Here is a 14,122-nt window from a genome sequence, read left to right on the forward strand (position 1 = left end):
GGGAATTTGCTATTTGAATATTATTGAACGATATCACATCCTCGATACCAGGGGGCACGGGTGGCCCAGTCGTCTAAGGCGCCGCGATTCGCTGTGCAGACTTGCGTCCCTTCGGCACGCCAGAAACCTATGATTGTGAGTTCGAATCCCGGTTCGCCCCGATTATGTTTCTAGGTTTGTCAGCACCATACCCGTGGTCGTGGGTTTCACCGAAGTGGTAAACGTCTGAAACCTGCATCACTTCGGGGTTTCCTTCCACAGTAAGCTGACACGCCGTGATATAACTGGAATAATGTTAAAAGCGGCGTTAAACCCAACTCATTCACTCTCTCCAAAAGGATATCTAGTTTGGAAAACATTTTGTTCGGTAAGTGTCAGTTATTCATTATTTTACGCAGTTTCCTTAGTCAAACATATTTCAATATATATACCGTCTATATCCTCAAAACACAAACATCATAGCGTTTTGGCGTTTATTGAAACTGCTGGTTCAGTTATCCGATAATGGGACCGTGGCTTTGTGAACGGCATGCCGCTATGTTGGCGTTGGGAATGACGATGAACCCAAAGGAGTTTCCAGGTGCTGTCATCGTCCCAGTTCCCAAAGCTTTTGGCGTCATGTGTGGTATTTGGTTGTTGACAAGTTGCAATGTTTTGCCATTGAGCTGTACTTTTCTGATAAGAAATACATCAAAAAAAATTAATTGGTCTCCATATTATACATTGATTAATTATTCCTCCCTTCAATCGTTGTCTAATCTGTCTATTTGAAATGTGTACGTCTTCATTTACTTCGTCTGATCCTGCAGTTAGTTCCGTTTGCTATAGTGTGCATTCTCCCTGATCATGGGGGGCGGTCGGGTAGCCTAGTGGTTAAAGTGTTCGCTCGTCACGCCGAAGACCCGGGTTCGATTCTCGACATGGGTACAATGTGTGAAGCCCATTTCTGGTGACCCCCGCCGTGATATTGCTGGAATATTGCTAAAAGCGGCGTAAAACCACACTCACTCACTCACTCCCTGATCAAGGGCAATTGCTCATGTCTGGCTCAGATTGACTGCAGCAAGTCAACAGACACTCACCCATTTCTGTTATAGCTGCTGTTTTAGAGTCAAATGTGTCTCAGAACTATCCTCAGCGTTCACAAGGAACCACTGATTCATGAAGTTATTGCAAGATATTGTGAAACTTGAACCAAGGACAAAACCCTTTGGTTGAAAGAAAACATATTGTATACAAACTGTGACGTCAAATCGCCCCCCTCTGGTGTCAGCCAGAATATGTCCACGTCTTTGGTGTTCAGATCCGATATGCTTAGGATTACGGGGTCACTATTTAAGTTAAGAGCATACACTGTGATACTGCCAGGCTTGTAGTTGTACACGCTGAAACATGAATCGATGATGTCATAACAAATGTCGGAATCAGAATATATGATTGTTAGCATTATGTTCGTGAAATCTAGCCATTTGATTTGCCAGTAGCCATTTTGTGTAAATCCCACGAATTTACGGGTCTGTAAGGACATCGTTAAGTCATAATGTTTGATGTGACGCCATGTGCTTGTAACGTCACGCACAGTTTCATTACCGAGATTCAACTGGGAGCGACGGGATTATCACTAAACACATAACATCGAAGTATGGCTTTATAGCTCGTGAACTCGAAAGAAATATATTCATGACATATGCCAAAAGCGAAAGAGTACATAACATTCAGATTATAAATTCATTTGCCTAGGTCCAGGCTGTTTTTTTCAATGTTTGTGAGGATATTGAATTTGATATAATATTATTGTTATGTTTTCTTATTGTGTTAAACAAGTTCGGTTCTCCACTCACATGATTAGATGATATGACATGGTGTCCGGCCCTCAGCGATAAATTGAATATTTTGGAATATTTGTTTCAAACTTATATTTTGGGTATCATTGATTCTTTCTTTCTGTATTTGGTATAATGTTGATTGCTAGTGATTTGTAAGATGATGTCATGGTAGGCCAAGACATATTTCGTACATTGATTGCCACTTGTTAATGTTTGAGTGTAATTAAGGTAAAACGTTGCAGCAGACTTTTTAAACAGGTTGAGAAAGAAATGTGTGACTAAACAACTCACTTGGTAAGCTTCGTACAGTGGGCATACAGCCGGAGGTTGTTAGAGGAAGACGGAACATCAAACACTTTGTTACCAACAAGTCTCTTGTAAAGAAGCGTCAACCAGTAGTCCTGTCAAAAGGCATAATGGTGTATGTCCATATACGAAAGGCAATATTGGCATTCATGTGTGTTGCATTGTGCCATTGTTAGCTGAAAACGTGTCTGGACATGCAAATCAGTGGTTGATGGCGTGATAGTCGAAAAAGGATGATGCATATTATGACAAGTTAATGAGACTGGTCACCCGATACCCATTGCATTGTAAAGAAGCGTCAACCAATAGTCCTGCCCAAAGAGAGCTTCCATACAGAAAGACAATATTGGCATTCATGTGTGTTGTTTTGTGCCATTGTCAGCAAAATTAAAAATGTAAAAGATGTCTGGGTATGCAAACCAATGGTTGATGTTGTGATAATCGAAATAGGATGATGCATAACAAGACAAGTCAAAGAGCCTGGTCACCCAATACCCAATGCAGCCGGGCTTTACAAGCAGGAGGTTCTGTGACATATTATGATGTGGAATTCCGACAAAGGAGCATCGACGCAATGACATTGTTGAACGACAGTGTGACATTACGACATGTTTACGATACATGCGTGTACGCACAGGATTGGGGTCGTTGTTTCTGTCAAGAAGTGAATAGTGCCCTCCGAAGAGTGACTGGCGCAGGACCCCTTTTAGGCCATATTTTGCTGATGCACCTAGTTTATCAAGCCACCTGGAATTAGGATATAGCAATCAACACTATTATATTAAATGAACGTACAATGATCTTTCGTAATGCGCCGTTTATGTAACAGGGAAAACAAAGCGAAATTTAATTGTTCACACATGCACTACAGACGTTATCAACGGTATATCATATCAATGTATACTTGAACTTCAACACGTCAGAACGAGACGATTTACAATAGCTTCACAGCATATCGAGTTCCAACCGACAATTAAGATCACAACCATCTGACAAGCGTAGGTGGGCAATCTGCATCTACATCAACGTATGCTTCACCCACTGGAGGGGCAGTCGGGTAGCCTGGCGGTTAAAGCGTTCACTCGTCACCCCGAAGACCCAGGTTTGATTCTCGACATGGGTACAGTGTGTGAAGCCGATTTCTGCTGTCCCCCGCGGTGATATTGCTGGAATATTGTTTCAAGCGACGTAAAACCATACTCACTCACTCACTGCTCCGGCCTGTATTCATTCTTTGATTTCTGGCTTTCCTTTAAAAGGAGTCTAATTTGAGACAGAAACCGTTTAAAAACTTTTTGAACCAAATTCATTTGGATAGGTAAAACGTAGATATACTCACAAATTGCCTGCCACATATCTATCACCTATGCCAGGAGTGCCACCCCCATAGCCGGACGATGTCTCCCCTAGCCACGCCACCAGACCATGATGGCTTCGGATCGTACTCATCACTGTGTGTAGTTCAGATATAAGATGATCCATTGTAGAATACTTAGAAAAGTCTTCCAGCTTGGCGGTTTGTCCATTAAAGTAGTAACTGAAAATAGGAAGGTGATGTTTTCACTGAAATGCTAAGCGTGTTACTGTATACACAACAATCAGCTATGATACTATTGTTTGTTTGTTTGTTGTTTAACGCCGCACTCTGCAATATTCCAGCTATATGACGGCGGTCTGTAAATCATCGAGTCTGGACCAGACAATCCAGTGATTGATAACATGAGCATCGATCAACGCAATTGGGATCGGTGACATGCATCAACCAAGTCAGCGAACCGACAATTAAGATCACAACCATCTGACAAGCGTAGGTGGGCAATCTGCATCTACATCAACGTATGCTTCACCCGATCCCGTTTGTCGCCTTTTACGACAAGCATAGTCGACTTTTACGACAAGCATGGGTTGCTGAAGACCTATTCTACACCGGATCTTCACGGGTCTATGATACTATTGCTGTCTTTGGTCCTCTCTATATGTTTCATTCAAAATTCCTGTTCTTGTTGATATAGATGTCCTACACAGTGGTTAGTGATCTATTTAATCTATTAAATCGATCCATCTGGAAATGTAGGTTACTATCAGTTGTTAGCATTTACTGTCCCATTGATACTTCTACCTATCATTTCGGCATATATGTGTTGTCATCTTCAATTTGTACTCCATGGCCTTTAATTATTGTGCGTGACATGAAAACTTAATCGTGGTCCTTCACCCGGAAGAAAGTATACTCACTGATGGATGGTCAAGACGTCTATGACACTGGCTCCCCCATGGGACAGGAAGCTGAAAATGCATTGGGCAGATAGTAACTATTATGTATGAAACTTGTTTGAACAGTCGTTCACGGTGTGACAGCTGGATGTGAGAGTAAAAGCACGAAATGATGCAGGTCGCAGATGTGAAACCCACAAGCACGGGCAAGGTGCTCACAAACGTAAGGGGCAGATGTCTGCATTGTGGTTTCTAGGCGCTAAGGCGACTAGGTCACAGGTGCTCCCTTGTATGCTATTGAATCAAGGCCTTGCTTAAATTCTTAGCTGTAGCGTGCGAATAACAGCAGGCGTTTGGCATAGCTACGGCTCAATCTAAAAACAAGCTAACTCTCGGTAGATGACCACAATTAACTTTATTCCCTTGCATAGGGGATGCAATGTTTATTTTGTTCGTACTTTTTAATAAACGTGTCTTTATAACCGGCTATGTCAGGTCCAAGGATGAGACTGGACTTATAGGCCGTTCCTTGGAGAACTTGTTTCAACTCCTTGTAGTCGCTTCCCAGCTGAACATCACTGACAGTAGTATTCCAATGTCGGTATAACAAGTTCGGTTCTCCATGAAAAATACGTTCGATGATAATAAATAAATTATGATACATTTATGGTGAAGTGAACAAAGATACGAAGCATATTAATATCGTTCTCCATGTATTAACAGTAATGACACTATCCTGTTGCATTTAATGTCAATGTAAAAATACGCAGACAATCCTGTATTAATATATCGGGTTTGTCTACTGCTTAACGCCGCAAAATTCCAGAAAATAATCGGACCAGACAAACACAGAATTATGTGCAACTTCCCATGGCCAGGCTACCCGTGAAGATTCCGGGATAGAATAGGTCTTCAGCAACCCATGCTTGCCGTAAAAGGCGACTATGCTTGTCGTAAAAGGCGACTATCCGGATCGGGTGGTCAGGCTCGCTGACTTTGCTGATGCATGTCATCGATCCCAATTGCGTGGATCGACGTCATGATTGTCTGGATTATCTGGTCCAGACTCGATTATTTACAGACCGCCGTCATATAGCTGGAATATTGCTGAATGCGGCGTTAAACAACAAACAAACAACCAACCATGGCCAGGCCTTCGGGTACGATGGCCAGCAATGGACCAGTCTGACCACCGATCTATTTAGTCAAATTATACAAGTACATGATGTTGGGCGCCTCTATAACTCGGGGGTTTACAGGGATATTATTTATGTGTGGTGGATGCGACATATACATGGCTTCAAAATCTACCATTTCCCAGTTCAATCCCTGCAAAAGTGTATCCTTTGTCAGAGGAATATTTAAGCAACTGCTTAGCATTTGATGGGTTCCACTTTGTTCCATCGCGGAGCATCAGGTTGAGACCAAGCACTAATTTCAGTCCGGTCTTGTGAACAAACTTGTTGAAATCATCCCAGGTGTTAGCTGAAAATAGATGTTTGTAAATCGGATTTGTTTACATTCCAACAACATATTGTGTCAGTTGTATATATTTTAATAATGAATCAAACCACGCTTGTGGATATCTGTATCTTGAATTGTGACGGATAGAATGAAATTACGTAAATAAAGAAATTCAGTAGTCACGGGGTTATTCGATGCAATGACAACCAATATCACCCAGTACTGTTCCTCGTGAAACAAAGTCCGGATTAACGAAATTGGGAACAAAGTAATATTCCTTTCTTCACATGTGAACGTCTTTTTTTTTTGTCAAATAAGTAGAGAGAAAACGAAAGCAATGAAAGTGTCATAAAATTACATTTCATTTCAAACCAGTAATTCAAAATGAGTAGACTTTTGTTGGATATGGATTTGTTTCTATTGAGTAGCCCGGAATAGCCATTATGACATATGTAGTACCGTTGGGAGGTAGACTGGAAATCTTTATGATTAATTTTTTTTCTTCGACGATGTAACAGTTTAATACAGCTATCACCTTGCAGTTGAAACTGTTGGCCAGTAGCTATGTTGTGAGTCGGGTCAAACACCATGAAGTCCCCTGATGTGCCTCCGACTCTCAGATATCCAGGTGCTAAAGCTTTTCCAAGAGTCACAAGTTTGGGAGAGCTGTTAAAACAGACAAGCTTTCTAAGGTTTTGATAGTGTATACTAAAAGTCAGTTCGATTCTACATCCTTGACTGTGTTGATTTTTCCATCACAAGGGATACATATTTCCAGGTCAAAACTATAAAGGATCTTTTTAATACTTTAAGTACTCATTTAGTTATTGGTTTTTTAAAAGAAATTGAATTGTATCATAAATTTTGTTAATATATTTTTTGTATAATACCTTTTTAAAATTAGTAGAATGAATTTATATCTGAGATTGTTAGTGGCAGTATACTCGAAGGGGGTTAAAGTACTGTAAAATTATTGTCCCCCTGAGAGGGTATCGTAAGTCCCGGTCATTCAAAGAATATTTACATTTACTACGCTTTTAAACGTAGAATATCTGTCATTTTAATTGTGGCTAAAATTACTGACAATCGCCAGCGACGGAAGGGATGAGATTTCTGTGATAAGTCTAGTTATTTTACTGTCCCTCGTTGGCAGGCTTTTTACGTAAGTCCCTATGTATTTATATGGTTAACCCTTAATAGTCACGATATGGCTGAAATATTGCCGATGTGACTTTAAATTCTAATTCACTCACTCACTCACTCACTCGATTCTACATCGCTTTTAGCAATATCTTGCAACATCAGGGCGGGGAATCCATAAATAGGCGTCACACATTATACTCATGTTTGTAATCAAACCTTGGCCTTCGACGTGAATATTTCACTTAAAACACTTACCAACCGTTCGATAAAATTGGAAGCTGAAGAAATATTAAATTTGGTCCCGCTAACTGATGACACCAGGTGTCTTCAGCAACCCATGTTTGCCGAACAGAGGCGACTATGCTCGTCAGTTCAACTTTTTCCAGTGATGTCATAAAATTAACTTCCAGTTATATCACGGCGCAAAAGTCTTATGTCATGCATGTCTTAGACTCCTACCACTTTGATGAAAGCAACGAGCACGGGTACACTGTTAGCACACATAGGAACAGTATCAGGACGACTATGGGAATCGAAACCACAACCATATGTTTCAGACACACGTAGGTGACACAACTCTGCACAGCGAATTCGGCGCCTTTGACGATTTGTCCATAAAAGTCCATAGTGGATAAGTGAGTGAATGTATACTCTCCACACCACACTCACTAATGTTCCTGATAGATCTTCATAATCCATATACAATCGAGTTTTCAGCAAGGTAAATGTGGAAATTGAAAATAATTTGCAGTATAATCATTCAGTTGTCAAGGATAAAACTAGACAAAAAAAGTTAATCTGTGAAACAAAACTAAATTGACTTCAAACTGGGTGACAGACCCTCCCAGAAATGTACTCTATATTTTATATTTTTTCCCACCTACCAACAAGGATTTTCGCACAAAACCGTGAACCAAAAACATAATTTAGATAACATACCGATCGGACATATTTCTACATATTTTATATGTACCTGACATTGTGATACTTCAGATTGGACTTCAGTTGACCGCTGTCGATGGTGACGCCAACAAACATATCATCAATTACCTGTAACACATGGTCAGTTTTTACCCTGATATGTTCTGTGTGCAGGGACACAGTGAACGGCTGTATCCACGCCAATCCAAATAAACACAAGACGATCCTATCCTTGAACATGCTCACTTGTACTTCATGAAGAAGTATATTATCTCTTATATTGGCTGAGGTGCTGGAAAACTGCAGGTGCTACCAAGCCTTGAGGACAGATAAGGAACCCAGACACGTCTATTTCGTAATCTGTATGAATGCCAATGAATATCTATATTATGCTCAAACTGTAGGCACTCTTGATGGCAACCTACATGAAGTGAGTGCTGGGTAACGCTGATCGCTCTTCCCCCGTGTGGACCCAAGAGAGAATGTGTCCTCAGCACGTCTTTGCTTGTCACATGAGGCGACTATATTGGGCAACCCATTCGTCACGAAAAATATATAAATTTCAACGGGGCTATTTTAGTATATTTCCATGATGAGGTCAATACATCATTAAATGAAATTTGTAAATAATTTTCCTCACCTCTGAACATGCAAGAAAAGGTGGTACTAATTTTCTATGACATTTTATTCAGACGTAAACATGAGAACAATGTCGAATATTTCTTATCAAACAACTTCTGCCTTAATGGAATTGTTTGCATTAATGAATTAGAGACTTATGTTTGAAACATGCGCTAGTACACATACATAGATGATTTCTAAATTGAAACTAAAAGCTTAAGCCCAAAATAGGTTCGGACAAAGCTAACTTGTGAGATCAGCAAAAGGCCACACAAGATCAAATTTTATTGTTTTAAGTTTTGATTTTAGAATCACAAAAGGTAATACATTTGATGATGTAAGAGGCAAGAGCAACAATAAACAGGCACTATAACAAATGTCGGTGCACAAGAATGTCCAGAATCTGTCACTGTTCATCGTCTTGAAAGAGGCATATGCTCCGTTCTTGAAACCGGAAAAGTGTTGAAGCTGGCAGGAATCTGGTGAGTTTAGATAGATATCCCGTCTGCAGTTTGCAAGTCAAAATAAATCAAGTTGTAAAGGGACTCGAATTGTCCTCATGTTGCCAGACAGACTTTCAGAATCTGTCACGTCCCGAACCCTCCCAAACCCCAAATGTTGACCTGTCAAACTATTGACTTTTCTATTTTACCTAAATTTTAAAAATGTGAAACAAAACTGAAAATGTGACATTAATTTGTACATTATATACTTATCCTATCTCAAAAAATGCATTTCTTCCTTCTTATTTTGGTCCTTGGGTGGATACGTCCTAAAAGTTTTCCAGCTTTTAAAACCATTTCACCCACACACACCTCGCATCACCATTGTCACTACCAAAACAAATGCGTCACAGATTACAATCCCGTGCATCGTGCCATAAACAGTTGGATCACCTGACACCCTATGCCATATCATTCTCTTTCTTAGATTTGACAGGCTATTGTAACTGATGCCGGTCTGGAAAGCCGGGCATAAAACGTAGATATACAAATTAATGCAAAATGATCAAATTTTAAAACTTAACCTATCTCACATTATGCAATTTATCCCAGTGTTGGTCTGTGGGTCACAGAAATACATCACCCGGTAATGGTCTACAACCGTTCAATATGAGATAACCCCTTTATGTTACGAGGATACAAAGTCATTAACTCGAGTACCACATTTGTTATGTTTCTTTACTTAGAACATCATTTCCAGAACGACTGCAAAGGTTAGAACTTCATTGATAAAGACCAATGTCTTTCCAGACACTCGATCTCGACACTCGATCTCGACACTCCATCTTGGAACTCGATCTGGGAACCCGAACATACAAACCATAATAAACAAGAGTGTTGGTCTCAATCATATCGATACGAAGTACGAGTCCAAAAGCAGACCGTTGTTCGGGAAACCCCTGAGTTTGCCACTGAGGGAACATGGATAAAGAGCCTCTACTGAGATCGGGGGCACGGGTGGTACATTCGTCTAGGGCGCTGCAAATTCGCTGTGCAGAGTTGCGTCCCTTGGGAACGCCAGAACCGTATGATTGTAGGTTCGAATCCCGGTTAACCCCGGTTGTTTCTAGGTTTGTAAGCACCATACCCGTATTCGTGGGTTTCATCGAAGGCGTGAACGTCTCAGACCTGCATTACCTCTGGCTTTCCTCCCAGATGATACACGACGATATAACTGCTATATGTTAAAAGCGGCGTTAAACCCAACTCACTCACTCTTCTGGGAGCCTAAAGCTCTGACCGACCACAAGCAGATGTTCTCACGAACCTCAGGTTGAAACACGGAGGCCAGGGATGGGATGGAAGCTGGTACTTAGAGATGAAGCTCCAGCAGAGACAAAAATGTACCTTGCATCTCAAAACAAATTGCGTTGACGTCCAAGGCATGTATCACGCCGACTCTAGCAGGAGGAAGGCTGTCTTAAGAGAGACGTGTTCAAAGTCCTTTTCATCCAGAGGCTCATAAACTGCCGACGTCAAGTGGTGAAGAATAACATTCAGGTCCCAAGAAGAAATCTGCTCAGCGAGTTTGAAGAACGGATGAGATCCTGGAGATCAGCAATCATAGAAATGGTTTATGCCCGTTGTGGTAGAGACATCAAATACGTAACCAAATTTGAGCCCTTGAGCTTTCTGGTAGATCGGAGATGCTGGAGGTATTCAGCAACTTGTAGTGGTGAAACATAGTAGGTGAGGTGATGGCCCTGTCACGTCAGTATCCCTCAAAAGCCTTCAATTTATGATTATATAGAACTTAAGTCGAGGTACAATGAGAATCAAAGACTTTGCCTCTTCTTGAGTACCCTTTAGCCACTAGAGACTTCTGGAGATGCAAAAATTGAGGGTTTTCAGCGACGGGTGAAGTCAAAGAATGATGAACAACTGAGGTCTGGCCAAATAGGTATGACCAAAAGCAACAGGTGCCTTCTGAATAAGGTTGTCACTGGAAAGGCGAAGGCATTGAGACTCTCCACTCTGATGCATGCACGAATAGATGTTGTGTGGGAACTGTCGGAGATTTTACATTATTCCTTTACGACAGCCTGAGTGCAATCAGCAGGAGACGTTGAATCTGTCTGGAGGGACGAACATCTTTCCCAGGATGGTGTCGAATAGGGTTTCGATATATTGCAATGGACGAGAGGGTGTGGTTCCCAAACTTCACTATGTTGAGCCATCCAAAATGATGAAGTAACCTCTGAATGAAAACAAGATGCTTTAAAACAACGTTTAGATCGGCGTGGGCATGGATGCAATTGTCTATGATGGCACTTTCCCCCAAAAAAATGTTTTTACAGAAAAGTTGATCTGTCATCTGTTGGATGTTTCTTTATTCCTGAATTTTGCAAAATGTGAAACACAATTACAATATGAGAACAGTCTTTTCTTCAGACCGTGCTTGACAGATAATTTCACCTATCTGTTTGTGAACCAGCCGACTGATTTATCAAAATATATGTTCATGTTTAAATTTGTTCACGCTCCAAACACTTTATTAAATATAATTTTAGTATTTTAGTTATAGATTGTCCACCGAGCCCATGTAGCTTCTAATAAGTTACCCCCGAGCGTCATACGACATGCTCAAAAGTTGTTTGATCAAGGTAGGCACTCGTGAAGAGCAACCTCCCTGTGGTAAGTGCTGGGTAATGCTAATAGTTCTTCCCCTGTGTGGAACCGGGGGAAGAATTTGCCCACAGCACGCCATTGCTTGTCATAAAAGGTGACCAAATTGGGCAACCCGTTTGTCCTGGGTTTGCACCCCTGTGTCGGTGGAGGACGGGATTCTGGTGGATGAGGGCACTGGAGCCAGGAACAGGTGTTTCTTTTGCCCAACACACCACTTTGACCCTTACTTCACCTAGACGGGTGGTAGAATTGACCCGATTCTATCAATCGGATGCTCACGCCATGCCCTGTGCATGGAAAACTTGTATTTAGAAATATCAAAGGAAATAAATTGTTTATCATGATGTTATTAATGCCAATTTATATTTTGCCTACAGTCCTATGCCAGAAGGCGGTGGCTCATGGGCCAATCTGGTGATACGGACCGCTGAATTCTGTATTTTAATAGAAAGATGTCATGGGCCAAACCAGCCTGACATTTGTCCTTTTATTAACAACAGCTTTTCATGTCTTTATTTCTGGAGTATAACACCCCTGTAACGCCAGACTGGTTTCCACTGTGGCACTGTCCTTGTTGACACTCGATGGCGGGTGGGGAGCAGGTGTGGTGAAATATTTTCTTACAACATGGCTTTCAATCCTCATGCTGGTTCATCTTAAGCAAACAAACAGAGGCATATAGATTCTCTTTCATCTGATGAAGATGTCCCTTCACAGGTAACTGACTCATGGCCAAGGTTCATTGTCATCTCATCCGCTGATGGCCATCCCCTAAAACTGAACCCTTTTGCAATCTCAAAGGAAATGCAAAGTATTTGTGCCTCCAATAAAATTATTCAGTGGAATTGCAGAGGGCTAAAGAATAATTTTAATGATTTACAGTTATTAATACAAGATTTAAAACCATCAGCATTTTGTTTACAGGAAACGTATTTCAAAGATACCGATCAACTCCAGATAAGACAATATAATTCATATAACTATTTCTCTCCTTCAGGACCTAGAGCCACTGGAAGACCTTCCGTATTGGTGAGGCAGGGTGTTATACATATCCCTGTTCCTCTAAATACACCCCTTCAAGCTGTTGCTGTCCAGTTAACTCTAAACATTGTATTTACATTATGCTGACTTTCTGTTCCTCCATCTTCTCTTCAACAAACATGTGACGTTAAATCTTAACTCACTCACTCACTCTTCAACAAACTGACCTTCAAGCACTATACGACCAGCTCCCCAAGCCCTGTATCATTATTGGCGACTTAAATGGACATACTCCACTATGGGGAAGTGATGATTCCAACCAGAAAGGGAAGATATTAAAAGATTTCATTTCTGATAATGCTTTATGCATTTTTAATGATAACTCTAAAACCTATTTACATCCTGGTACAGGCACCTATTCCTCACTTTGCTAAATGAAATCGAATGGTCAGTCCACAACGACCTCTGTGGAAGTGACTATTTTCCAACTATTCTTCAAACAATAGCTCCTACTGGTGTTCCTCCATCATCAAGATGGAATTTCACAAAAGCTAACTGGTCTTTGTTCGAGTTTCTCTGTACGAGCAAATTAAATCCTGATCGTTTTGTTGATGTTCCTGATTCAATAAAAGTGTTCTCTGATGAACTAAACAAAATAGCTGATGAATGTATCCCCAAGTCCTCTGAAATCCACACATTCGTAAACCCTGGTTTAATGATACGTGCAAGCAAGCTAGAAAGGCACGGAAGAAATCTGAACATCATTTCCGTCGCCATCCTCTGGTACATAATATAAATAGATTCAAAATTCTAAATGCTATAGCACGACGTACATTTAAGAAAAATAAACATGTCTTGGCAAGCTTACATTTTAAAAATACATTCATGAACGCCTATTATTATCCCCCAGAGAGGATACGTAAGTTCCACATCACTCGAAATTAATTTAATCCTACCACGATTTTAATTGTAGTATATTTGTTAGTTTTAAATAATGACTAAAGTTGCATACAGTCGCCAGCGACTGAAGGGATGGTGTAAATCCTGCTGGGGTCCATGTAGGTAGCAAAAGTACTATAAGTCCCCATGGTCCCTAGTATGGTGATCTACCTTCAATTCCTGGCGATCTATAGCCCGTTTTTACAATGTATTGTTATGTTTAGTAATAGCTTTTTATGGTCACATACTAGTTTTAAAAATTGATATCTGTGATAAGCCTAGTACTTTTACTGTCCTTGCTGACAGGTTTTTATTTAGTCTAAATTAATGTTTTCTTAATGTATTGATTGCTTTAGTCACGATATGGATGAAATGTTGCCGATGTGACTTTAAATATTAACTCACCAACTTGATCAAGGGTAACAGCTTTCAAGGCCAGAGTGAAAGGAACATCCGGTTGCATCCCTGTTTGATAATGATTAATAAACACGTGTAAATGATATAGTAAGAATTGTGCAATGAACTCACTGAATTTTTCATGATCCCTGAGAGGGTTTGTTCGGTTTTTGGGGATAA

At 40.6% G+C, this 14,122-nt stretch overlaps 1 protein-coding gene across 1 annotated transcript; it reads right to left on the reverse strand.

Annotated features, from left to right (window-relative positions):
• Positions 1-484: 484 nt before the first annotated feature.
• On the reverse strand, positions 485-8,132 carry LOC139477851 (heparanase-like). Its single transcript, XM_071260285.1, has 10 exons — positions 7,927-8,132; positions 6,346-6,476; positions 5,658-5,831; positions 4,805-4,964; positions 4,368-4,418; positions 3,472-3,669; positions 2,768-2,879; positions 2,118-2,227; positions 1,242-1,385; positions 485-675 (listed from the first exon to the last, which is right to left on the reverse strand). The coding sequence occupies exons 1-10, from the start codon at positions 8,112-8,114 to the stop codon at positions 495-497; spliced, it is 1,449 nt and encodes a 482-aa protein (XP_071116386.1). The 5' UTR covers positions 8,115-8,132; the 3' UTR covers positions 485-494.
• Positions 8,133-14,122: the final 5,990 nt, after the last annotated feature.

Source organism: Haliotis cracherodii, unplaced genomic scaffold (genome assembly GCF_022045235.1).
Source record: "Haliotis cracherodii isolate W230 unplaced genomic scaffold, xgHalCrac1.p SCAF_36, whole genome shotgun sequence".
Classification (NCBI taxonomy): Eukaryota; Metazoa; Mollusca; class Gastropoda; order Lepetellida; family Haliotidae; genus Haliotis; species Haliotis cracherodii.